Genomic DNA, 25612 nt, shown 5'->3' with positions numbered 1-25612 from the left:
AAGTAGAAAAATGATTGAAAAGTTTATTAATTTGGTACAAAGTAAAATATATACTATGAAAATGAATAAAGTAAAAGCGCATAGTTAGCAGACATACTTGTTCATATATCTTCGGTTTCGTCTTTTTTCTATCCGTCGTTTTTTCTCGGCATTTGCCAAATCTATATATTTTTTTCTTTGATCCAGAGACATGCGCGTCCATAATTTTCCAGCTGCTCGAGCTATCACCGTTACATGTTCATTGGGTTTCTTGTTACGTAATCGTAAAAAAAAAATGATAAAGGGATTGGTAGAACAATGTCCAACAAAATTCTTCTTCAATATCTGTGAATTTTTTTTAGGGTCATTTACGTTTCTCAATTTCTTCGTCTTTTCATTGCAATAACCTGTGCTACGCAAAATGAAAACTGAAAAGTATGCTTTTGCAAATTTTTACGTTTGTTCTTTGTTAACTTAGTAAAACGAGATAAACGTTTCTTATGTCTTGCTCATTTGATACTTTTTTTATAGATAATATTGTTAAGAGTTACGTTGAAAAAGAAATATATATTCAATTATAAAAAGGTGGAGTTCATAGAACGTTACTCTTCTTTTTATTTTCTTTTTACTTTTTTATTATTTCGTATTTCTTTTCTTTTTTTTCGTCGATTATCATTACCATTTTAATAATTCGATAGAAAGGAAAGGTCGTCGATATAACGCGAAACGTAACATACAGTGACCGATATTGATCGAATTAACCTTATCATCGCGAGGATAATGAAGAAAACGAAATAAATATTATCTTACCTGTCTTTGGCGTTTATTTTTTGGTCGTTTTGTGTTTTACATGACTGTGTGGAGTTTTTGTTTCCCATTCTCCACGTTATTTCTGTACTTTATGCAATTTTATTGTAACCAAACATTGCATTACTTGAAAATTTAAATTCTGTAGAATTACTCGAATTTCATTGCGATATAACGTTCATATTTATTATTAAAATATTTTCATTTGTTTTGTAAAGGAAAATAAATAGATGGACAAAAGGATGATGTCGAGGTCTACCAATAAGAACTTCCGAAAATTAGTCGTACGAATTTTAATATGAAAAAAAAAGAGAAAATATATTTAAACTTTTGTGTACATATGGGCATCTATGTAACGTAATAATATATTAACGTACTTATTTTAAATACAAAATATTTTATATACTCTCAATAATGGATTATATACAGAGGTAAGGGAAATAAAGATAACACAAATTTGAAATAAGTAAATTACATAAAGAGAAACGTTAATTATAAATAATTAAATTACAATTCTCCACCGGCTTGTGCAGCCTTTTTAGGTTTTTTATTTTTACTCCATTTATCTCCGCAATAGCAAGCTTCTTTTTGAGCATCCATGTAACTCTTACATCCTAAGGCTGTAGTACCTGTGAATAACATTTTCGCGGCCGCTTTGCAGGTATTAACAATCGTTATTCCAGAACTTTGATATCCATCGCAATATTTGTATAGACATCTTTTAAATTCTAAATCGCACTTTTCTTTGTCCGAATTGCATGTGTCATAACAGATGTCGTGTTGATCGCAACACTTGGTCATTTCTGCTAAAGGCAGATACTCTTGGTTTATCTTAAGAGCAAAAATAAATTACGTTAAATCGTTTATTAAATATGAAATATTCAATCTTATCGAATAGTTTTACAACCTCTATTCCCAACGAGCCGCATCCGTTACTCTGTGGTCTGTGATTCCAATCTGCTTTTGGTGTAACTCCTGCAAATACAAATCATCGCGCCATTTTGCAACATATACAGTATACATTTCATGAACGACCAATAAGCGTGTTCGTAAATAGTATGTCTAAGCGAATTGGATTTCATAGTTAGATTAAATTTACTATTCATAGATATCCAACCTTCGATTAAGATTTTATTGCAATTTATGAAAAACTAAAGAATGATTCATTTTATGCACTTTTAACACATCCATACACACTTATGATTTTATTGTATTTTCATTAGATCGATAATATAAATATAGTAATATCGTGATTCGTAAATTTATGTAAAATTATGCAATCGTTAGATGAAGTTTTTATTTTCGCAGTATTTTCTATAGCTTGACTAATAAAATAATCGTAATATAAATATAAAATAATCATTATAAAAATAATTTGGCGAGATAATGACGAGGATGTATACTTTGATAGCAAACTACTATTAGTAAGTACATACATACCTCCGGGACAATGAAAAACACAATTTTCTTCAACAGCGGCATCGAATACTTCATGTATATCCTTGATTTTTTTCGCTACGGTTATGGCATTTTCAAATAGATCTTGAAACACCGATTCGGCCGTTAATACAGCATCTCGTAGATTTCCCAATAATCCAGCACCATAACCGGACCACGCGTAAGCGAGAAATGTCAAAACATAAACCAATATTTTCCGATATTGTGAGAAATCCATCGTCGTTTGCTCGTTAAAAAATTTGATGGATACACAGTTTGTTCGATATATGTATTTAGGGATATTTTTAGGTGAATTGACTCATATAAGTGAAATCTACATTTGTAGACACCTGGTGATTGGAGACCCGTAAACTGCTGAATATCATATGTGTCTCATATGAGCGACATCGCATTTACATGCATGTATTTAATATGTATAATTTACATTATTTTAATGTAGTATAATTAGTATATTTTATTTATTTTACTTATTTTTTAATTAGTATATGTTTCTTTGTACGATTCAAATAAATTATTTATTTTTCTTTTCATATTCATTAATTTCTTTATTTATAATAACTGAGTATCATATCTACATAAGATTGTATATGTAAATGTAAGTAGTAAAAAATTAACACAAATGTTTCTATACTTTGTAGGATAGTCTATGAATAGGTAAATAATTGTGATTGTTATGAATAATGAATTATCACTTTGCTTTTTAAATTAAAGTATTTAATGAAATTGTTGTTACATATAGAATTCAGTTACTACTGTTATGTAACAGAGTATAGAATACATGGTATAAGTACCATAGTTATAGGTATGGTAAATAGATGTATCAGATATATATTTTTTACCAATAATTTAAAATTTATTCTGTAATTCTCCGCTATCATAAAGTTTTTTTATATCAGTACCTCCTCCAAGGCATTCTCCTTTAACAAATACCCTAGGAACTGTTCTTGCACCTGTCATTTCTCCCAATATTGATTGGATTTCTTCTGCATCGTCCCTTTCATCCAATTCAATAGCAGTATATTCTTTTTTTAATGAATCAAATACCTATTAAAAATATATACATTTGTAAATATAAGTGGATCGATTTTATTACGTAAAAGAGGAAACATACTTGTTTTGCCATTTTACAATATGGGCAACGCGTCTTGGAAAATATAACAATTTGATTTGAAGCGATCAGTTGATCGACCATTTCTCGTGTTGCAGGCATGATCTTTTGTGTACTGGAAACTGAACCCATTGAATTGAGCTAAAGAAATTAGTTATCCAGATATATGTGGTATTACAAGTTATGATCAATCATCTTAATTAATTGATGTTAAGATGACATTATAGACTTGATACAACCTAGTTTAAATTATTATTTTTTTAGCTAAGAATTACTTTAACTTACAGTCATCATTGTAGTCAATATAATTGGAATTATGTTCATTAGGTATTTCTCCCATGGTACCAATTAAAGCTACAGTGATTTTGTAAAAATTTATACGCAGTTTATTTCTTATAAAAGAATACATGATGACTGATACACTATTGCAAGATTCAATTACAAATTTTTTTTTTATACGTATTATTATAAATGGTCAATAAACAATAAATTCATGTAAATTAAAGGACTTCATATAGTCAAGACCACACCTAGAATTCATTTAGCTTCTTAAAAGATAAATTTCTCTCTTTTGTTTTAAAAAAAAATTAAAACTCGTTATTCATTTTTTATTTAAAATATTTGACTATTAAAAATGTTGGCTATAACGTAAATAAATTTATAAAAAATTATTCGATCTTTTATAATCAATGAATGAAAATATGTGAGAAGCTTTATTGCAGGGACACGTATGCCCGATTCGTTTTTGTTCCTATACCATGTGTTCTATCAATAAAACAGAACACAAAGTATGTAATAATTATTTAAGCTATTAGATATGTAAATATAAAATAATGAACAAATAAATTTCTGGAACTATATAAAAATAAATTACCTTTTAACGTTATTGTTTTTGTTGAATATCTATAGTAGAATGTCTTCAAATTTGTAAGAATGTATCAAATGATATCTAACATTCACTGCAGTCCAGTAAATTAAAATGATCTCGATGCATCGATAAAAACCGCGCAATTATGACTTATAATAACATGATTTGAGTTGAGTCAGAGTTGCGTATAATATCATAATCAAATGTATAATCGTAATAATAATAAATTTCCTTAAATTTCTATTCTACCAACCAATAAAATTAAAATACACATCGATGATAAAAAAGTGATCTAAATGTCTGTTCAAGCGCAATGTAAGAATATTTGTGTGTTCGATTGAGCTGATTCTGTGAATGAAACTTAAACATATAACTATAATCGATTATAGTTATATTATTTTCCAGTTATATAGATTTATTTTATTAAATTTGATAGAATAAATGGTCTATTTCTATATTTAAGATTTATAATTTTTGTTAATGTAATATGAGTCAATAACCAACAATGTCAATTTATTAAAGATTTATTTGATTTTTATGAAGATGTTGAATAAAAATTAACTTACTGTTTTTTAACAATTTTATGTCAGAACAGTCGATAATGTCGAGAGGAGCACAACGATGAAGAAAATTGTCTATCTTTATGTATTTTGAAGTCTATGATTATCGTGTTGGAAGTGTTCTACACTCCTGACACTTGACGTTACGAATTATAAAGTTACTCATAAAGCCTTCTAAATACAAACATGGTGTAAAAAATAATAATAGCAAAAATGAGCAGAATCCCGAAAACGGCCTGTCCAGGAGGCGGCCTTTATGTTGTCGAAGGCGAGGTCTGTCTCCTGGCGACAGCAATGCGACGAGGTACTCGATGGTCCTCACATTCTCATCAGGTTAGAATCATTGTCAGTTATTTATTTGCATAAGAAACAAGTTTATTTCGAGTAATTAAGATTAAATGTACACGTCTAAGAATATTATCCTTTATTTTTTTGTCCTCATTAAGAGTATGCATTTCAATAACTCTAATCAAACAGGTTGTAATGACAGTATGGCAGGTGGTTTTGAATAGTAAAGTTAAGATTTATTAAAATAAACAAATCAGAGGATAATCATTCTTTGTTTCAATTCATATTTTCATCTTATTCATATTCTAAATGATATTCGTGTGTATTGTGATATTTTTTTATCATTAAGGACGATGATCAGGATGCCCTTATAAAAGGTTTGTCAACATTGAAGGAAGCATTGAATGAGGTAAAAGATTTGTCCCAGTTGGAACCTGGTGTATTCTTGGCTCCATTTCTTGAAATTATACGTTCTGAAGAAACTACAGGACCTGTTACCAGTCTTGCATTGTCTGCCGTTAATAAATTTATATCTTATGGCTTTGTTAGTACGTATTATGTCTTTTTTATGACAAGTTATACTGAATTTCGAATATTTCATAAATTTCATTTAATCATTTCAGATCCTGATCATTCTACAATAGCAACATGTGTAGAAGCAATAGCTGATGCTGTTACTCATGCTAGATTTGTAGGTACAGATGCAGCAGGAGATGGAGTTGTTCTTATGAGGATATTGCAAGTTTTAAAAGCACTTATGTTAGCACCAGCAGGGGATTATTTATCAAATGAAAGTATTTGTGAAATAATGCTTAGCTGTTTTAGGATATGTTTTGAAACACGTCTTAGCGGTATGCATTAATCAAAATTACACACAAGAAACATATAATTTTTATAAAATATTTAACATATTTTAATGATTTTATATTATATGCTTAGAACTTTTAAGAAGAACAGCAGAACATTGTCTACGAGATATAGTACAGCATCTTTTTACTAGATTACCATTATTCGCTGATGATACAAGAGTTTTATTGAGTATGAAGGTATGTTAATAATTTGATTCAGTTTAACAGGCATAGATTATCCTTTTTCTTTTTCTTTTTTTATATAGAAAATGAGAACAAACAGTATGGAAGGTACGCGTCCTAAATATAAAAAAAATAAAATTCATTCCAAACCAAGATTAAAATCCAATGTAGATGACATCGAAGATGAAACTCATTTTTTGAGTTCAGTCGATAAAGTTAGAGCAGAAAATCTAGCTACTTCACCTGTTACTGCAGGAGAAATCATTGTAGATATGCAAGGTTCTTTAGATCATGGAACATCATCTGATAAAATAGAAGATGAAAAGAATGATAACAAGGAAAATAATAACAAAATTGACAATAGCAAAAGTGAGTCTATTAAGGATGAGATTCCAGAGGAACAGAAACAAAAAAATTCATTGCATGATATGGAACAAAAAGAAGTTCATGGTGTGATAGAGAAAATAGAGAGTAGTAATGAATTGCAAAAAGATGAAATTTCCCAAGTAGAAATAAAAATCCTAGGAAAGGAAGATATAGTTCATGCGAAAGGTACATCAGAAGAAGAGTATAATAATTCTCAAAATGTAACGGAGAGTCAAGGTAATAAAAACGTGCTTGATTTACACACATTCATATGAGCATAAACATATATATATATATATATATATATATATATATATATATATATATATATGAATGTACATGCACGCACACAATTCTTGATTGTTTATTTTTTAGAAACACGATCAATAGATGAAGAAAAAAGTATTGATACTATACAATCACCAGTTGGTAGTGTGGAAGATTTATCCACAGACGAAAGTATTACTAATACATCTAAAATATCGAAAACGAAAGAACCTGAACAAATAGAAGAATATATTAATACTCAGGGAGTTCGTTTTATGCCACTCCAACAATTAGCACCATATGGTGCTTTGTGTGTACGGGAATTATTCAGATTCTTAGTTTCTTTATGTAGTCCTCTAGATAAACAAAACAATGAAGTTATGACTCATTTGGGTCTTAACTTATTGCAAGTAGCATTGGAAATTGCAGCAGATGCTCTATCTAACTTCCCATCTTTACTCTTATTGGTGAAAGATGATCTCTGTCGGAATCTTATTCTGGTAAAAATAAATATTACAAAATTATGTAAAATGACATGATCAAATCAAATATACACACAATACATGCAATGAATTTGATCAATATCATTTTTTAAGTACTATTAATACAATGATTCTTTCGTTCATAACAGCTTCTTGGGACTGATAGATTATCAATTCTTGCCGCGGATTTACAAGTATCCTTTTTATTGTTTGAGTCACAAAGAGAATATCTTAAATTTCAAATGGAGCATTATATAATTAAATTAATAGAAATAGTGAGCTCAGACTCTAATAGGATATCGTATGAACAACGTGAATTAGCACTTGGTAAATATTTATTGAATTTTTAAACAAATTTTTTTCTCTCATATTAGTATATAAGATCATAACCTAGATCAGTTTGTTTTATTGATTATAGAAGCCATTGTAAGGCTATGGAGAATACCGGGATTACCAGCAGAATTGTATCTGAATTATGATTGTGGACTGTATTCGACAAATCTTTATGAAGAATTAATGAAGATGCTTTCTAAGGTATATTAATATTAAAAATACTCAAGGATATAGACTTTATTTATTAAGGGTATAGATATTTAAAATTTTGATTCTCTATTCACTGTGCTTTCATAGAATGCCTCTGCTCTTATGGGTAATATGCACAGTATGCAATTCATTTCCTTGGATGCAATATTTATGCTTATTTCTGGCATGGAAATTAGATGTAAAGGCTACAAAGAATTATGCAAATCTTCGAGGCATAGTACCTCACAAAATCTTCCAACACGAGAAGAATTACTTACTATAAAAACAAATAAAAGGGTATGTTCTTTTTTTTTATTAATTCCTTTTATTAGGTTATTAAGTACATAAAATAATAAATCTTTATTTTTAGTGGTTGATAGTAGGAACAGAAAAATTTAATGAAAATCCTCGAGAAGGAATCACAAAACTTACAGAGCATGGGCTTTTAGGAGGTAGTCCAGGACATCCTGATCCAGAAAAGGTTGCTAAGCTTTTGAGAGAAAATCCTGGACTCGACAAAAAAGCTATTGGTGAATATATAAGTAAGAAAGATAATAAGAATGTTCTTAATTGTTTTGTACACAATTTTGATCTAAGAAACACACGGATCGATCAAGCTCTAAGACTCTACTTAGAGTCTTTTAGATTACCCGGTGAAGCTCCACTTATTTCTCTTCTGCTTGAGAAATTCGCTGAGCACTGGCATGTATGTAATAACAATTAAAGTCAATTTCTTTTTTCTTTTTTTTTTAATTCAACTTGTGAAATATAATTAATACAAATAATTAAAGATTAAATTATTTTCATTTATTGTTGTAGGATAGTAATGGCAAACCATTTAGTTCAGCAGATGCGGCATTTACTTTAGCATATGCAGTAATTATGTTAAATGTTGATCAGCACAATTATAATGTCAAAAGGCAAAATAATCCTATGACTGCTGACGAATTCAAGAGAAATTTAAAGAAAGTAAATGGTGGTGCTGACTTCGATCAAGATATGTTGGATGAGATATATTCTTCTATAAAGTGAGGATTTTAGAAACTTTTCATTTTAAACTACTTTTCAGCTACACGTTGAGTATTATAATTTATTTATTACTTGCTAGGAGAGAAGAAATTGTAATGCCAGCAGAACAAACTGGTTTAGTTAAAGAAAATTACTTGTGGAAGGTGTTATTACGTAGAGGTGCTAGTCCAGAAAGTTCATATTTGAAAGTTGGAAATGCTAGTGAAATTGTTGATAAAGAATTGGCAGAGCATGCATGGGCTCCAATTATAAGTGCTTTGTGTAGAGCATATGACAAAGCACCAGATAAAGCTTTGCAACGCAGAGTAGCTCAAACATTTCTTAGGTAAGTTATATTTTCATATCTTTTTGATTATTTTAACAAGAAGATAAAAAAAAAATATTAATTATTTTTTAATTTTAGCTGTGCTGCAATAAGCGCTCATTATAGCATCAGTAGTGACTTAGATACTCTCGTTGTCAGTCTTTGCAAATTCACAGGACTGGCAACAGGCGGTGAACCTGAACAAGTTGTTCTTCATATAGGAGGTAGTGGGAAATGTCAATTAGCTGCACGTACACTTTTCAAAATTACGCATTTACATGGGAATGCATTGAGAGCATCGTGGAAAAATATCGTTGATTGCCTACAAGCGTTGTACAAGGCAAGATTATTACCAAAGAGCCTTACAGAAGGAGAAGATTTTATAGATCCATCTGGTAAAGTGTCTTTGATTCGAGAATCAACAACACCGAAGCAACCTCCGGTCGATCAAGGAATATTATCTAGTTTATACTCATATATTGCGCTAGATACTTCTCGAATGCCTCATCCCGCAGAAGCAACTGCTCGCAAAAGAGCTACTGAATTTGTAGCTAATTGCTATTTAAAACAAATTATAGAAGAAAGTAAATTCTTACAGGTAAACAATCGATCAAATTAAATTATTAAAGCTAGTGTTCCGTCATAATTCATAATTGTCTAATTTTTTTAAACATTTTTAGGTTGAATCCCTTCGTTCACTTATTGGTGCCCTTGTGTCAGCAAATTCAGACGACGAAGATATTTCCGTTTTTCTATTAGAATTACTCTTAGAAGTAACCATTCAAAATCGCGATAGAGTAATGTGTATATGGCCGATAGTACAAGCTCATCTGGATGGTTTATTAACTACAAGCGCCAGAGAAAATCATCCATATCTTTTAGAGAGAGTAACAGTGGGTATGCTGAGATTGGCTATCAGATTATTACGTGGAGAAGAATTTGCATATACGGTTTTACCACCTTTGTTACCTTTGACTCATCTACCTTCCTCCGCTTGTCCACCCTTAGCAAGACAGATCGCTTACGGACTGTTTGAATTAGTAAAAACAGGTGCAGCAAATATTCATAATACAGAAGATTGGAAAGTTGTATTCAGTTTGTTGGAATGTGCGGGAGCGGGTGCTTTATCACCTAAACAGACAAACACTGTAGTAGATGAAGTAGTAAACAGTAGAGCATCTGTCCTTGATCCTAGACCTATCAGTCCTGTACCGGAGTGGGTACTTGTATCGCCAACAGGAACAGAAGCACCACTCCCGGTTGCTGCTGATACGATAGTTCTAGACCGAGACCTGCAACCTCACGATCCTGCTGCTTTAATTAAGTGTTGTGAAAGTTTGACTTTCTTAGTTCGAGACGTGGCTCATGTAACACCATTCAATTTCGAGATGTGTGTTCGTTGTATAAGAACTTTTGCTGAAGCTGTCCTTCAATGTGCTGGAAAACGTAACAGAGTACATAGCAATTCGGAAGAACCACTTGGTTATCAACAATGTCCTATACACCTTTCGGATTTAATGTATACTTTGCATACGAGAACTGCCCAAATTTTTCAATGGTGGGCTGAAGAAGGTGGAACAACAGAAGCAGTTTCTCTTTGGTCTCAAGCTTGGAGACCTCTTTTGCAAGGAATTGCGCGTTTATGTTGTGATGGTCGTAGAACAGTTCGTACAACAGCCATTGCAAACTTACAAAGTACATTACTCGCTCATGATTTGGCTCAACTGACAGCCATCGAATGGTCGCAATGTTTGGAACAGGTGTTGTTCCCTTTGTTAGCTCAATTACTCGGACCTATTGCAACCAATGATCCTATCGGTGTTGAAGAGACAAGAGTTAGAGCTGCCATGTTATTATCCAAGGTGTTTCTTCATCATTTAACACCTTTACTAACTCTTCCTGGATTTCTTCCTCTTTGGTTGACAGTACTTGACTTATTGCGTGCTTATATGCACGCAGATAATAGCGAGCTTTTATTTGAAGCAATACCTGAGTCCTTGAAAAACATGTTGTTGGTAATGTCTTCTGCAAACGTGTTGGCACCTAGTACCAATTTGTGGGCTCCCACATGGAGAGCGATCGATGGATTTTTACCGACGTTAAAGGCAGAATTGTTCCCTGAACCACCTCCTCCGCCATTACCATCGCAAACGCAGCAAGTTCCACAAGTTATTAGTTTAATTGGTCAACAACAACCTTCATTTCCAAAAACAGTAGCTCCTCAAACAGAGCTTCCACATTTGCAGAGAGAAAATACTTCTCATACATTGGAAGCAAAATCAGGTGTATCTGAATTCGAAGGTGTTTCACGATCTGGAGGAATCCCTATTCCGATTTCTTTACCTCCTCTTGGATTTGAAATTAAGGAAACGCAGCAAGTAATCACTTTAGTAAATCAACCACCACCAAGCGTATCCAGTCCAGTTGCAGTACAGCCAGCTGCTCAACGTGTATTCGATATTTGTCAAATAGTGCCACATAAAATGGAAGCATCCGAACAACAACAGTTGCACCCGCAATCAGGATTAAAAGAGGAAGATATCGATCGACTTTCGAAGATGAATCAGAAAAACGAATATTCTATAACGCAAAAATATGAAAAAAGGATACAGCAGCATTCTTTGCAACAACAGAAATGTTCGTTAGAAGATCCTTGCTCACAGCCCTTCATTTACAAACAAAATCAGGAGTTTCAACATATGGCAACAGTGAATCCCTCACATTGTGCTGATACATCTGAGGTGAATCAATGTCTTGTGTCGTAGCAATAAGACTGACACGTACGGGGTGTCGATTGATTCTATTAACGTTTTTTTCTTTAAATTAGACTGAAGTATGTTGTAAATCATTTCGAGTTAAAACAACTTTTGATATAGTAGCTAGTTAAACTGGGATTAATAGCGAATTAATCGGGATCTTATTAGACTTAAGTATTATTTTAAATATTTGATACATGCCTTACGTTCACTACTGCGATAAGAGAAAGAAAATAGTAATTAGTACGAATAAAGTGCTATCTTCGTACCGAAATGAGTATGAAGATAGTACGATATTATTTTTATATATAAGAATCTTTTAATATTTTTATAATAAATTTTAAGAATCAATAAGACATCCAATGATATATTTCTGTATAGAAATCTATAGAAAAAATCAGTAGATATTTGTACTTATTGATGGAGAATGTAATTATCTATTTTATTTGCAGACGACGACAGTAGATACTACAGCAACAACGATGTTTAATTCCGCAGCGTATTTTAGCGAGGATCCCGCGGCGGACCGTCTGTTCGTCGTAACAAATCCTTGACGACTGTACATTCGTTATATATATTGTATTATATAACTATTTCTATAAAGGTAAAATCATGTTTTACAGATGATAAATTTTTAAGTACGATAGATCAGTATAATGTTGGATAAAAGTGAAACCATACATCTTTGGCTTGTATATTTGGCACAGCGAAGACATATATATATATATAAATATATATATATATATTTATATTTATATATTTATATATATATTTATATATATATATATATATATTTATATATTTATATATATATATTTATATTTATATATTTATATATATATATTTATATATTTATATATTTATATATATATATATTTATATATATATATATATTTATGTATATTTATATATATATATATATATATATATATATATATATATATACACATAATATATTAATAAAAATATAATAATACAATATGTTATTCTATTTGATTCTCTGTACAATATGTTATTGTTGTGCATATTTTATTAGATTTCTTTTTTGAAATGGCCAGAAATTTTGGTTGGTTGTAAATTTTTAATAACCGCTCTTAAGTATATAAAACATACAGAATTTAATATTGAATTTCGTAAATCTTCTTGTAGATGATTCATGTGATTGTTAAAGTTTGTTAATGTTCTATATGAAACCGTATTCGAAAATTATATAAAAACCAAAGAAATAAATTTACGCACCTCAGTCAAAATATAGAAATATTTGCATTGAATTACTAATTTTCTCGACGTCTTTGATGAAATAATAATCATAATAATAAAATAGTGATCTTACTAATGATGTAATAATAATTCAACATTCTCAAGTGTATTTTTTTCGTTAATTTCTGATAACTGTATGATAATATGTGTTGCATATTTGCAAAAAAAAATGAAATATATATCGAAATTATATATTTATTAATATTATTTTGTTTGGCGTTGGAAAATTTGTTTCATTATACAATAGAACTACTGTCTAACTTCAAACGTGTATAAGTCATATCTCTCAAGTATTCCTAGTCGTCCTCTAACAATCTTAAGTTTTTAATAGGGCTGATAATAGTACGTTCATGTCAAATACTCGCCTTGACAGATATTATGTGTATGTACAATATCGAATAATATTGTTTCCTAACATTTATTCTCTTTAGATTGTGACAAATAATTAAAATAAAAGATGAACATACGCTCTCTTTCTTTTTCTCTTTCTCTTTCTTTTTCTCTATTTTTCTGATGTACATAAGAGTCATTATGTATTTATTAAATTAAACGTATTAATAGGAAAGTGGTGTAAGTTAAGAAATTTATTAACTAAATGAAAATCTTATTATGACGCAGAATCATAATAAAGTATCTATAATGTAAGAAACGCAAAAATACGTGGCGAAACTACATGAATGGATTCTTCATTTGTAGAGAAGAAAAATAAGTTATGTCAAAATGGCTCCGGAAATGCTTAATTTCTGAATTATAAGACTTTCAAGTATGATTTTAGTATACATCATACACAATACAAATTATTTTTGTTTGCTAGGATTATATTACAATACATTTTGTTGATAATTCCTTATGTGAAATATTCAAAATGTACACCGCCTGCCCGAATATAGACTTCATTTTGTCATTTCATTGAGTTTCGAATATGTTTAGGTACTTATGGTTGTTAATACGGTAATCCATTTGTAGATATTACAGACATTCAGTACGAAAAGAAATTCAGTAGATGTAATTACATATTTTAACATGATAACTAGTGTTTTGGTTTTAAATTCAGCAAATAAAATAAAAATAATAAGAATTTACCAACAATAAAATCATGCTTGAAAGATTTATAACTCAGAAATTAATCATAATTTTGGGGCTTATTTTGATGTAATTGTTGGGGTCTATTTTTTTCTCTATATATGAGAAATTCATTCGTAACATTTTGTCGCATATTTTTGTTACACTTTTTATATATTTGAGAAAATAAAAAGCTAAAAGTCAATTATAAACTCATTGACTCGCATCACTTTCGTTTTATGTGATTATTAATTTTTAAATGTAATTACGTTAACTTACAGAGCGTTGTATCTGCATTCTCATGAAATTCGTCCCTGAGTATGACAGTTCTGATTCCTCAGCTGATCAAAAAAATACTCCGTTGTTGTATTAACAGTAATTAACATCGAGATTATCGAAATGAATAAAATACATCCATGCGTTCTTACACATTCGAGAGTATATGCATAGAACGTAGAAAAAAATTTATTAGCAACGGCCTGTTAACATAGAATTTTAAATGATGGTTTTAGAATGGTCTTAGAAAAAGTATTTATATATTTTTTGTTGTTATTGACTACGCCTGCAGTAATAGCCCAGAATTTTACATTTCTCACAGAGGTGTTGAGGATGTTCTTTACTCTGATCGGACACGTCTAAGCCGTCGGGTTGTTCTAATGGTCTCTGAAAGTAACATGGAAGTATAACGAAAGAAAAATTGAATAAAATAGAAAATTATAGAAAATAATTCGATAATTATGTTAAAGAGAACTGTTAGAAAAATTGATAATATTTTTATGATTATACGAAATTAATAAGTATTATATTCTGTATGTTGTTTAACAAAAAAAAAAAATGCGTATATATTTCTTTTTTAATATAGAAAGAAATTCCCGTGAAAAGGAAAAGGAAAGTTCGTCGTAACATAATCATTCGATGAATCCGCTCAAGTATTTCTGTACGGTAGTCGATGAGCCTGAGCGCGACTATGTAACTATAATTAGATTTTGCCCGTTTTCACATACATATCTGCGAGCATAATATTTCAGCAAAATAACAAGATAATTTATTTAATATAAACAATATCATAATAATACGTAACTCTATTCGAAAAATTTCTAAGATCATGTCTCATTATGGGAAATTGTCAAAAGTCCATTACGACAGTCTCACCTGTTTATGAGGATACACGTTAATATGACACTTCATGCATTCTTGACCCATATTAGCCCAACTATTGCCTGACATCCATTTACGTTTGCATTTCGGACATTTGTATTCTCCGAAACATCTTTTTTTACCTTGATAAGGCGTAAGACCTTCGCCTTTTGGACGAGCCTAAAGTAGGACATTATTTTATATTTTAATTAGATGAAAAAAATATTTTTTTAATCAAAAAACAATGATAATTAGTCTATCAAATATATAAGTTTTTCTATTTAACGTCTTGTTTGGTAAAGAGAGATCAAGATAAAATCATCGTATGACTTAGCTGAATTACAAATATAGAGACTAATTGTATGTGAAAAGAAAAAAGAAAACTATAATTAATCCCGCCGTTAACGCGATTGTAGAAAATAAGGAGATAATTTAAAATTGTAAGAAAACGTATTATTATACTGTTCAAAGTAATAGTAACGTATTACAATTCGGATCGTAAAGATTCATAGAATGCCTTTCGAAACAGTATTCGTGACGTCATCAACTTCAGAGGAGTCGTTTGTTGTCTCAATTAGCGCTCAATTGATCGTCGTATCACGCTGTTATATCAAGGCACGCACATCGTTTACGAACGGCCATGAATTTATGGGTAACATGCAAATTTTGAATTTTTTTTTTCTTTTTTTTTTTAAATAGACGTTACTTCATAGATAGGATGAGATAGAAGCACCATCATCGTACCTGTGGACAATCCTTGATATAATGACCCTTTTTGAAGCACAAATGACACAAGTACGTAGACGGTGGCCTCTTCATTGGTTTTCTATCTAACAGATCCAATTCGGTAAAATGTTCAGCGAGATCACCAATACTATCGGCTAGACTGGCACCTATTGCTCCGGAAGCATTCAAAGTGTTTTGATGTAGATAGGTTTGAGAGTTTGCCGTTGTGTAATTGCTCCAAATCGCAGGCAGAAGCTTTTTCTTAAACAATAAAAAACCGCAAAGGTTTTGGCAAATTCATATCAAGGAGTTTAAAGCTTTTTATAAATATTAACGATAGGTAGAAATTAAACTATTTTAAACGATTTACCTGATCGGAAAGTTGCGCCGAGTTTTGATCGGTAATTGCCAAATATACCCAATTCAACAGGTGAGGCTGATAATGGGTTTGCTGGAGCACTTTTTGTCCTTGACTACCGACTCCATTGATAGTACCCAGTCCAACCTGAGTTTGTTCCTGCAGTTGCAGATGCTGCATCAGTGGTCTAGGATGGCAGGTAGCCATTGGGATTTCGTTACCGATCACAATTGTGAGAAATCTCACCGTTTTCGATAACGCCGGATTAACCGGCGTAGTTGGATTTTCGTGAGACGAACGAGCATCGCCTCAAGAGCCTTTTTTGAATCTGTTCTCTCTCTTTCTCTCCCTCTCCCTCTCTCTCTCCCTCTCTCTTTCTCTCTCTCTTTCTCCCGGAGAAATCGTTTCAATTGTTTATCACCGAAGAACTACACTATCCATTTCATTTCGATCGAATTATAATTTTTTCAAAATTGCTATCGAGATATTAAGTGCGTATTATCAACCAACTACTAGCATCATCCTCGCGAAATTTCCTCGATGCTCGGAGATTTCCACTGTAGGATCACGAAGCTTACACCGTATTTTTAGAATGTTAGCTCACCAGAAGATCGTGAATCTTCATCGAGGCGTCGAGAGTGAACAACGTTGGACAATTGACTCGACTCGATCTTTTCACTTTCCTCTCTCCTATGGTGTCCAATCAAAAGAATCACGCATGTGTTTTCTTATTATTCCATATAATCTTCTCTTTAGTTTTTCTTTTATATTTCTCTCTCTCTCTCTCTCTCTTTTTATATCGATCTCTTCTTCGATAGAATTTTTAACATAGAGTCTTTCTTCTCGAAGATTAGCCGTCACAAGTATTCAAACGAATTATGATTATAACAAACTTCGTCACAAGATTCTTTTCAAATGTTCATTGTTCACTGTCAAACTTTGTCTTTTCTTTATGATTGTTATTATCCATTTTTTGCTTTTATTTTTTTCGGAAAAAACACGATGATCATTCATCGAGTCGACCCAATTTTAACTAAAAATCTTCCCTATGACTCTTAGCACTCTCGTTCACACACTGCCACTATCTTTTTCCCAGTACGCAAACCAGTAAAAAGTTCTCGCACACATAGTCGAAGATCCCCGCCATGTGGTGCATCTATTTCAGTGCTTGCTCTCGACTCGCTACAGACTATCGCTGCTAACAGATACGCCTTGAACAAATTCTGAACACGATCATGCTTCTTCTCTTACTCTTTCTTCTCTTCTCTTTTTTGTCGACTTTGCCATTTTTTCATCGTTCACATCTGTACACTTTTTTCTTTCTCTTTTCTTTGTATATACATATATATATATATACACACACATACATATATATATATATATTCAAGTATATAAGTATATATATATACTTACATACATATATGCGTGTGCTTTTTTCTATTTTTAGATGATTGTTATTAATTATTATCTATAAAAAATACTGTCCCGTTATTTTCATAGAAAAGATATTTTAAAAAAAGAAAAGAAAAGAAGAGAAGAAAGTGGAAGAGACATCTTATTTAGAATTCATTAGAGACAAATCTCTAGCGAGTCAAGCGTGAGCATTGAAATAGATGCATCACATAGTCGAAGAATCACGACGCTGTGTGTACGATCCAGAATATTTATGATGTATGTATGTATGTATGTGTGTGTATATATGTATATATATATGTATATATATATGTATATATATATATGTGTATATATATGTGTAAGTATGTATGTATGTGTATATATGTACGTATATATGTGTACGTATATATGTAACTACGCGTATGTATGTATTTAACACATCACTCAATAAGTCTCCGGTCTGACACATATATGGCAACACTGTTACAGACCCATATGATTTCTGGATAATAGCATCCTTCAAACGATATATATCAAAATTTCATTCTGATAAATAGTTTACAGGTTACAGTGGGTTTAATGATCCCAGTTTTGTAATTTTTAAAACAATGGATAATGGCAAAAAAGAATTTCGTATGTTAATTAAACATTATTTTTTGATGGGGAAAAATACTGTTGAAGCCAAACAGTTGCTTGATAAGCGTTATGGAAACTCTGCACCAGGGAAATCAACTATTATTGACTGGTATGTTGAATTTAAACGCGGTCGTACAAATATCGATGATGCTGAACGCTTTGGTCGTTGTTCCGGAAAGTTGTTTCGGAAAACATAAGAAAGTCCACAAATGTAACTACATATATGTAACTACATAAATGTAACTACATGTATGTAACTACGCGAATGTATGTATTTATGTATCTAATTACGAGTATGTACCCATGTATATATATATGTATGTACGTAATTATGAATATATATATATGTATGTATGTATATAATTATGAATATATATACACATATATATATATATATGTATGTATATAATTATGAATATATATACATATATATATATATATGTATGTATGCATATAATTATGAATATTCATAATAATATATTCATAATCATATATTCATAATTATATACATATATACATATATACATATATATATATATATGTATATAATTATGAATATATATATATATATATATAAATATGTACGTAATTACATGTATGTATACATGTGTGTAACTAGATATTTGTACATTCGTGATACGTATGTTCGGAGATGATTAAAATTTGAGAGTTTCAATTTCTAAATAAAGGATTAATTTTCATAAATAATAATCGCGGAAAAGAGGCCGCATCGAACGATTCCCGTAAAACACGCGATCGGAAAGCGTTTGACAAGACCGCAGATGGGAAGTCATCGAACTCCCGTCCATAAATAGTTTACAAATTCTATTCGCGTTAATCGATTACAGGTATTCGTTCAATGAATGGTAATTTGAACATTTCGAGAACATGGCTACATTTCTGACTGACTTCAGATTAATTAGTTTCGAGATGTAAATCGATATGATTGAATCTCTTCAACTTTTTGATTCCATTTACGTATGTATGTACAGTTACATTCAATATTCACTCGTTGATCACTTTTTATTATCGCAGTACTTTAAAAATTATCATACATCAAGGTGATCATTCGTAGTTTTTGATTTTAATTCACTTCAAGGATATTCAAAGTGAAGAGTAAAAAGGAATTGAATGAAAATCGAAGAAATATTAATTGGATTGTTCGATCGTAATCGGTCGTAAAGTAAAAATAGAAAATAAATGTTTTTGAAAATTCTCGTGGAACTGGAAGAACATAAGGCCGTTTCTTTCTGTTTCCCGTACAACTCTAATCTGACACCTCGTCCAATCGACGAGACCTTGGAAAAGTTTCTGGCATTCAGCAAGGTCGCTGGGATTGACCTTTTCCACAAGCTTACGCAAGGTTGAACTTCCTCAGTGCTTTTTCGGCACGCAAAGTTCAGACTCTCTTTAGACATTCGAGTTTCGCTCCAACAAGTTCTCTCTTATGTTTATCTGCCATCTTTTTTCCCCATTAACATCGAAATGAGTTCTTCCTTTCGGGAATGAGTCTTTCCTTTCTTTGAAATTTCATCCTCGTAAAGTATACGAAGAGTTGCTTAAAAGAATGCACAATAAGGAAAGAAATAATCTTTCGATTCTAATCGAAAATAACTTGTTAATAATTGGGATTAATTTAATAAGAGAAATAAAAGGATGACAAAAAGGTTAGGAGGGTAGGTCGTGAATGTTCGTATCATCCTATATGCTCATTGCTCTTGGTACCTCTCTTACTCCTTCCACCTTCACCCTTAAAATATAATAAGCCTCCTATAGCAAGCAATTTAGCTATTATTGACGAAAACAGACCCTCTGCTCTAATTGCGAACCGATCGATAAGCATCGATGAGAGACTCCTACGGTATTCTGAGTAGCAGTTGGAATTTATCCTTGCAGGAGTTCGCGTCGAGGAAAGTTCATTTCTCTCTCTCTTTCTCTTTTTCTTTTTAGAAGAGTGATAGAGTTTTTGAAAATTCGAACTTTGGATTCTTTGAAAGTTGTTCGATGTTGTTTACAAGTGGACGATATTTTTCGAAGAAAATTTTCTCCATCTATTTCTTATTTTCTTCTTTCTGTTTTTCTTCTTCTTTCATTTTGCTTCGAAGTTTTGTCTATTAGCAGAACGAGCACGTGGTTGTTGTCGGCAACGACGAAAGTGTAGTAGAAAGGGAGTTTCGTTTCGTTTCTCGATATTTTGCTACGTTCATCACAACCTGTGGTTCATTCATTTTCTTCGCCATTTCTTTCTTCTTTCCTTTCTTTCTTTCTTCTTTTTCCAATATTTTTAGAAAGTGCATTCAGAAAGCAAGCATATCAATTTTCTTTTCAAAGGTTTCACGAATGAATTTAAGATGATCGCCAATGATCGATTCGACAGTGTCCTCAATAAGATGAAAGAGTAGATTAAAAAACAAAATGGATAAATACGAAAATATCGAAATCGTCGGTGAAGGTAGTTACGGTGTCGTAATGAAATGTAGACATCGTGAAACCGGCCAAGTGGTCGCGATAAAAAAGTTTTTAGAAACAGAAGAGGACATTCAAGTTCGAAAATTGGCCCTACGAGAGATTCGGATGTTGAAGGTAATATTTGCGTCCATTCAATTAGATTAGTTTTTTTTAGTATTATTCTTTTCAATGTAGAAACTGCATCATGAGAATATCATCGACATGATCGAGGTTTTTCGCCGTAGAAAAAGATTTCATTTGGTTTTCGAATTCTTGGATCACACTGTCCTCGATGAATTAGAACGATCTGCTGATGGCCTCGGATTAGAAGTTTCGAAACGTTATATTTTTCAAGTACTTCGTGGCCTGAATTTTTGTCACAATAATCACGTAAGTGATCGACCATTGGGTAACAATGTTATTATGAATGTTTTTTTCGTATTGCGTGTGTCAAGGTGAAATTTTAAATGGCAATAATGAATTTTCATCTGTGATTTTTATGATTTTTGAAAAGAGGTTATTTTAATTTTTTATTTGTTATCTTCTTTTTCTAACGAGATTTCAGGATAATGTTTATTCTTATTGTTCTTTTTTTTTTCATTTTTTACCAATGGGATGTCATAACTTTTTTCAAAATTCTAAAGAAAATTAAATTTCAATGAAACATTTTTATATCTATTAGTTTTTTGCTCTATTGTTTCATTTTGTATGACTTTAACATTTCATCATGATTACGGATAAAATTTAAGGATAAATGCGAAATAGTTGAATAAATCTATTAAATATCGACCTTGTTCGATGCGTTAACAGATTTCATAGCAAGGTCGATTCAAATAGGCACATATGCGTATTTAATGAGAAGCGAAATATTCTATGATAATTGCTTGTATTATGCATGAATGATATCATTGTAAAAAAATACATCGTTTAATATTCGCAGTCGAGTGCATAAAGAAATCATTTAAAAGTTTATTACCACTATTTCATTTTACATTTGTATTTTTATGTAATGAATACTTATGTTTATATTAAGCAATTTTGTATTTATCCAGAAAATTTTGCAAAATAATTTTCTTCGATAGATTACTGGTAATCAGTAAATAAAATATATAGTAAATGTGCCGATTTTAAACTTCGAACGAAGTGTATATAATTCTTAATAAATTTTCTGGCTTTGACGTAAGATTTTGGATGCAGCTAACGTGACGATTGCGACGTTCCTTATTAATAGTTATATCGTAAAAGCAACAACGCCAACAACGATTAGTTGAAAACTCGTAGAAATAATATTCAGAAAATCTTGAATATACATAAATGTATTCATTTACGATAGCACTTGTAATTACTGTCGTTATTAGGTACTAGAAAAAGTCAAAGTTCAAACCTTGTTTAATGCGAGATTTTTGTTAATTTACATTCTTTTATTCAACTTATCTTAGAACAATCCGCAAAATCGTTTTTCTTAATCTCATGTTGGCAAACTAAATACATTCCGATCGTATATATTGAAGAAATAATATCTGATTGAATTTCTTAATAACATATTTACATATATCAAATGAAATATTCACGAAATGAACTTCTTCAATGTATCAAAGCAATTTTTTTCCGAAGAAATAAATAAAAGAACGCAAAACGACTCATTTTTATTATTAGATTATGCACAGAGACGTCAAACCAGAGAACGTTTTGGTCTCGTCGAACGGTGTGATCAAACTCTGCGATTTTGGTTTCGCACGATTGATCAGCAGCTCGAAAGAATCCTATACGGATTATGTAGCGACGAGATGGTATCGTGCACCGGAACTTCTCGTTGGTGATTCGAGATATGGCAAAGAAATTGATATTTGGGCGGTCGGTTGTCTTTATGCTGAAATGATGACTGGTGATCCAATTTTTCCAGGAGACAGTGACATCGATCAGCTTTATAGAATTACTAAAGTCCTAGGTAAGATTTTAACTAAATCGATGTAATGAAATTTAGTAATTATTAAATTAATTATTATTTTGTTCAAATTCAGGAAGTATTCGCAGTAGACACCAGATATCAATGGGACAAAACTTTCTTTTTAGGCCATTACGATTTACTACTGTTGACGAGCTCATGATTTCTCAAGAACCATTATCCTTACGAAATCTCTTTCCTTCGTGGAGTTCAGTGAGCTTGGACTTTCTTTCACAGTGTCTTCGTATGGATCCAGATGCTAGACCCAACTGTTCCACTTTACTCGACCACTTTCTTTTCCTTCAGGAAAATTTCAGTAAGAAATTTCTTAAAGAGTTAAAAATATATATCGCTAAGGAGTCGTATTTAAATCCATTTTCGAGAAAAAAGATCCAGGATCGAAAAGCCAGCATACTTTCAGCTAAGCAAAATTGTAGAGTTTGGCACGGCAGCGCTGGAAAGTAAAAATCTATCTTCTCATTAGTAATTTAATAATTTTTATATCCCATTTACTAACAAACAAATCGAATTTATTTAAGATGGCAAATGACGATCTTAAACGATACCAAAGAATTACGCAACAAGATAGAATTTGATAATAGCGTCGAAGAAATACAACGAAAGTTATCGGCTTTGCAAATCAGTCGTTCGCGAGAAGTTTGCTACTTTGGTCCGGTTTCCGTGATGCCTAATACGACTTATATACAAAGGTTGGAGCTTAAAGGTCTTCGAATAAAAAATTCGAAGGGTTGTTCTTTACCAGCCTTAAGGCCGAAAGATTCGATACAAGCGAAAACGAATAGCAAGAGAAAAAGGCTGGATTTGCCTTCTGTCGATCATTAAAAATGTATGTTTATTCCTTAATCAGTCTTCATTGCTTTATTATATCTTTTTTACCTTTATTTCTTTTTTTTTTAATTCTTTAATAAGTGTCTTTTAATTACGGGATGGACACTTAGTAAGGGTCGATGAAAGTAGCTACGAAAATTTTTTATAATTCATATAATTAAACTTGGAATTATAGTCAGTATAATATATAAAGGGACTTATATTCAACTTATTTTAATTAATTAATCGTCCAATTAGCTTAAACATTCACAGAGCATTACATGTGTGAACTTTTTCTTTTGATGGTAAGAATTTTATGATAAAATAGTATTATGAAATTACAGAGGTTATGATTTTTTTCGCTATTGAATATCTGCGTGCATAATTTTTATATATTCTATAGAATACATAAACGAATTTTATTGACAATGATTTACATAACTTTTGATTGACGAATAAAATAATTCATTACGATGTAAGACAAAATACGAATGATATTATACGAATTATAATAATGTAAGTAATACGGAAATATAGATTTTGGGTATGGTTGAGTATGAAAAAGTAGAGATTATTAACGAAGTTATCCCTTCGGTAGAATGACATGAATATATTTTATATTTTCACAAATTGTAAATAAAATGGAGTCTTATTTAATACGTTTATATAGATATATCTGTAAAATTTATTTATTAATTTAAAAACTTTTATCATAAGGATTGAAAGGTTTTGCTTTATGATACGAAAAGCGATAGCTGGAAAAATGAAATTGACAACATTAAAATTGCTTTCGACATAATATTGGAAATTATACGAAAAGCTAGTTGAGGATTAACTTTAACGAGGCGAAACGCAGAATTCGGACATAAACGTACAAGTTTCCTGACCTGATCCACTTGCATAATATAGACGACTAAAGTTCTCGACCGTATCTAAGCGTGGCCAAGAAAATTCTAGCGAAATAGTATACGGAAGAAGATAACTTTTTATAATTCAATACTTTTTCGATTGACACTTGGCCAATGTATTCAATTTGTATTGCAATCTTGCTTAATGATAGCTTTTAACATAAATTAAAATATAAGTTTAAATATCGCGCGTTATTTCTCTAATAAGTCTCTTAAACGTAACTCCTGTAATGTTATATCTTCCTATAACGAAGTATGTTTAACAGAGAAGAATTCTACACTGTTTGAAAATTTCATTGACTGAATCGATAAGGTAGAAATTTACATATACGAAGAATTTTAATAACAAATTATGACATTATAATACGCTGATTTGTTTATTGTGCATTCAGTTTATTGTTGAAATTAAGCTTGTTATTTATAAAAACCGAATTTCGTATAGCAGTAATTATTTCAAAAATGTTTACGTAGATAAATTTCCGTTTTCACTTCATCTTCTTTTCACGATAAATTTATGATGACTTTTGTCTCTTTTTCTCATACATACGAATATACGGATTGCATATTAACATTCCGAGGCAGAGCCATCTAGCGTGGAATTCATAAAATACGAAAACATCGTTCGGTAAAATTTTGTGGATATTTCTAACGTGAAATATCATTTTATCGAAAGGTATTTATTTTTATCGAAATTGTTCGTCATCTTTCACTCGAAGTGTGTGTGACTTTAGCGACAAGTATGGACAAAATATTAACTACAAGTACAAGCGGGAAACACTGTTCCCACCATGCGTCTATCGTATCGGTGTTAAGTTTATTGGTTATATCTCTTTTACGCGTAAACAACAAGCGTTTTCGTTAAGTAAAGTAGTTTAATACTGTGAACTCGCGCTTTTAGTCTCTCATATGTATATCTTTTTTTGATAGAGAGTTCGGTTTGCTAGTGATCCATCCTAAATACGATGTCTGTACGCATTTGTTTCACGACAAATGTATAAAGAATAATAAATATAATTACATACATATAATACATATAATAATTAGTAAATAAATTTACGACAAAAAACCAAATTTTGCTGAATGT

General features: G+C 31.1%; 6 protein-coding genes across 8 annotated transcripts in view; 2 read left to right on the top strand and 4 right to left on the bottom strand.

Moving 5' to 3' along the window:
• LOC124427354 (FACT complex subunit SSRP1-A-like) overlaps positions 1-941 on the bottom strand; it is a 1983-nt gene extending 1042 nt beyond the window's left edge. Inside the window, exons 1-2 of the mRNA XM_046970185.1 lie at positions 790-941; positions 98-391 (exon numbers count right to left, since the gene is read on the bottom strand). Coding sequence (XP_046826141.1) covers positions 98-391; positions 790-857 — 362 coding nt within the window. The 5' untranslated portion in view covers positions 858-941. The remainder of the gene's footprint in view (positions 1-97; positions 392-789) is intronic.
• Positions 942-1163: 222 nt separating this feature from the next.
• Positions 1164-2799, bottom strand: LOC124427353 (group XIIA secretory phospholipase A2). The gene is made up of 3 exons (XM_046970184.1): positions 2227-2799; positions 1694-1761; positions 1164-1617 (listed from the first exon to the last, which is right to left on the bottom strand). The coding sequence occupies exons 1-3, from the start codon at positions 2459-2461 to the stop codon at positions 1294-1296; spliced, it is 627 nt and encodes a 208-aa protein (XP_046826140.1). The 5' UTR covers positions 2462-2799; the 3' UTR covers positions 1164-1293.
• A 137-nt stretch (positions 2800-2936) lies between these two features.
• Positions 2937-4554, bottom strand: LOC124427355 (glutaredoxin-C4-like). Of its 2 annotated transcripts, none has more exons than XM_046970186.1 (3): positions 4227-4554; positions 3356-3493; positions 2937-3288 (listed from the first exon to the last, which is right to left on the bottom strand). In XM_046970186.1, exons 2-3 carry the CDS (start codon positions 3482-3484, stop codon positions 3091-3093), a joined length of 327 nt encoding a protein of 108 aa, XP_046826142.1. In that variant the 5' UTR covers positions 3485-3493; positions 4227-4554; the 3' UTR covers positions 2937-3090. The 2 variants fall into 2 exon arrangements, with proteins under 2 accessions (XP_046826142.1, XP_046826143.1); XM_046970187.1 differs by having other exon boundaries at positions 3356-3474; positions 4227-4545.
• Positions 4555-4787: 233 nt separating this feature from the next.
• LOC124427352 (Golgi-specific brefeldin A-resistance guanine nucleotide exchange factor 1) lies at positions 4788-12573 on the top strand. The gene is made up of 15 exons (XM_046970183.1): positions 4788-5113; positions 5418-5616; positions 5692-5919; positions 6008-6114; positions 6183-6702; positions 6841-7232; positions 7364-7541; positions 7633-7748; positions 7845-8033; positions 8107-8442; positions 8556-8764; positions 8845-9090; positions 9169-9667; positions 9750-11810; positions 12278-12573. The coding sequence occupies exons 1-15, from the start codon at positions 4994-4996 to the stop codon at positions 12377-12379; spliced, it is 5502 nt and encodes a 1833-aa protein (XP_046826139.1). The 5' UTR covers positions 4788-4993; the 3' UTR covers positions 12380-12573.
• A 689-nt stretch (positions 12574-13262) lies between these two features.
• On the bottom strand, positions 13263-17570 carry LOC124427392 (zinc finger CCHC domain-containing protein 24-like). The gene is made up of 4 exons (XM_046970270.1): positions 16381-17570; positions 16029-16271; positions 15300-15464; positions 13263-14810 (listed from the first exon to the last, which is right to left on the bottom strand). Exons 1-4 carry the CDS (start codon positions 16573-16575, stop codon positions 14697-14699), a joined length of 717 nt encoding a protein of 238 aa, XP_046826226.1. The 5' UTR covers positions 16576-17570; the 3' UTR covers positions 13263-14696.
• A 234-nt stretch (positions 17571-17804) lies between these two features.
• On the top strand, positions 17805-24711 carry LOC124427391 (cyclin-dependent kinase-like 4). Of its 2 annotated transcripts, XM_046970268.1 has the most exons (6): positions 17805-18508; positions 20731-20982; positions 21043-21237; positions 22504-22795; positions 22869-23253; positions 23332-24711. In XM_046970268.1, exons 2-6 carry the CDS (start codon positions 20815-20817, stop codon positions 23633-23635), a joined length of 1344 nt encoding a protein of 447 aa, XP_046826224.1. In that variant the 5' UTR covers positions 17805-18508; positions 20731-20814; the 3' UTR covers positions 23636-24711. The 2 variants fall into 2 exon arrangements, with proteins under 2 accessions (XP_046826224.1, XP_046826225.1); XM_046970269.1 differs by lacking the exon at positions 17805-18508 and having other exon boundaries at positions 20857-20982; positions 21023-21237.
• The last annotated feature ends 901 nt before the right edge of the window (positions 24712-25612 follow it).

This window comes from Vespa crabro, chromosome 10, assembly GCF_910589235.1.
Source record: "Vespa crabro chromosome 10, iyVesCrab1.2, whole genome shotgun sequence".
Lineage (NCBI taxonomy): Eukaryota > Metazoa > Arthropoda > Insecta > Hymenoptera > Vespidae > Vespa > Vespa crabro.
This window is presented reverse-complemented; position numbering and strand designations above follow the sequence as displayed.

Bases quoted from the DNA above. Each gene is read 5' to 3' on its own strand.
- LOC124427353 (XM_046970184.1), bottom strand. From the start codon at position 2,461: ATGGATTTCTCACAATATCGGAAAATATTGGTTTATGTTTTGACATTT. The intron at 1,762-2,226 runs GTATGTATGTAC...TTGTATTTGCAG, and splicing joins TGTTTTTCATTGTCCCGGAG to GAGTTACACCAAAAGCAGAT. The intron at 1,618-1,693 runs GTTGTAAAACTA...TTTGCTCTTAAG, and splicing joins GCGGCTCGTTGGGAATAGAG to ATAAACCAAGAGTATCTGCC.
- LOC124427355 (XM_046970186.1), bottom strand. From the start codon at position 3,484: ATGGGTTCAGTTTCCAGTACACAAAAGATCATGCCTGCAACACGAGAA. The intron at 3,289-3,355 runs GTATGTTTCCTC...TATTTTTAATAG, and splicing joins ATTGTAAAATGGCAAAACAA to GTATTTGATTCATTAAAAAA.
- LOC124427352 (XM_046970183.1), top strand. From the start codon at position 4,994: ATGAGCAGAATCCCGAAAACGGCCTGTCCAGGAGGCGGCCTTTATGTT. The intron at 9,668-9,749 runs GTAAACAATCGA...AAACATTTTTAG, and splicing joins AAGAAAGTAAATTCTTACAG to GTTGAATCCCTTCGTTCACT. The intron at 11,811-12,277 runs GTGAATCAATGT...TTTTATTTGCAG, and splicing joins ATTGTGCTGATACATCTGAG to ACGACGACAGTAGATACTAC.
- LOC124427392 (XM_046970270.1), bottom strand. From the start codon at position 16,575: ATGGCTACCTGCCATCCTAGACCACTGATGCAGCATCTGCAACTGCAG. The intron at 15,465-16,028 runs GTACGATGATGG...GTCCTACTTTAG, and splicing joins ATATCAAGGATTGTCCACAG to GCTCGTCCAAAAGGCGAAGG. The intron at 14,811-15,299 runs GTGAGACTGTCG...TGTTACTTTCAG, and splicing joins ACGTGTATCCTCATAAACAG to AGACCATTAGAACAACCCGA.
- LOC124427391 (XM_046970268.1), top strand. From the start codon at position 20,815: ATGGATAAATACGAAAATATCGAAATCGTCGGTGAAGGTAGTTACGGT. The intron at 20,983-21,042 runs GTAATATTTGCG...TTTTCAATGTAG, and splicing joins GAGAGATTCGGATGTTGAAG to AAACTGCATCATGAGAATAT. The intron at 22,796-22,868 runs GTAAGATTTTAA...GTTCAAATTCAG, and splicing joins TAGAATTACTAAAGTCCTAG to GAAGTATTCGCAGTAGACAC.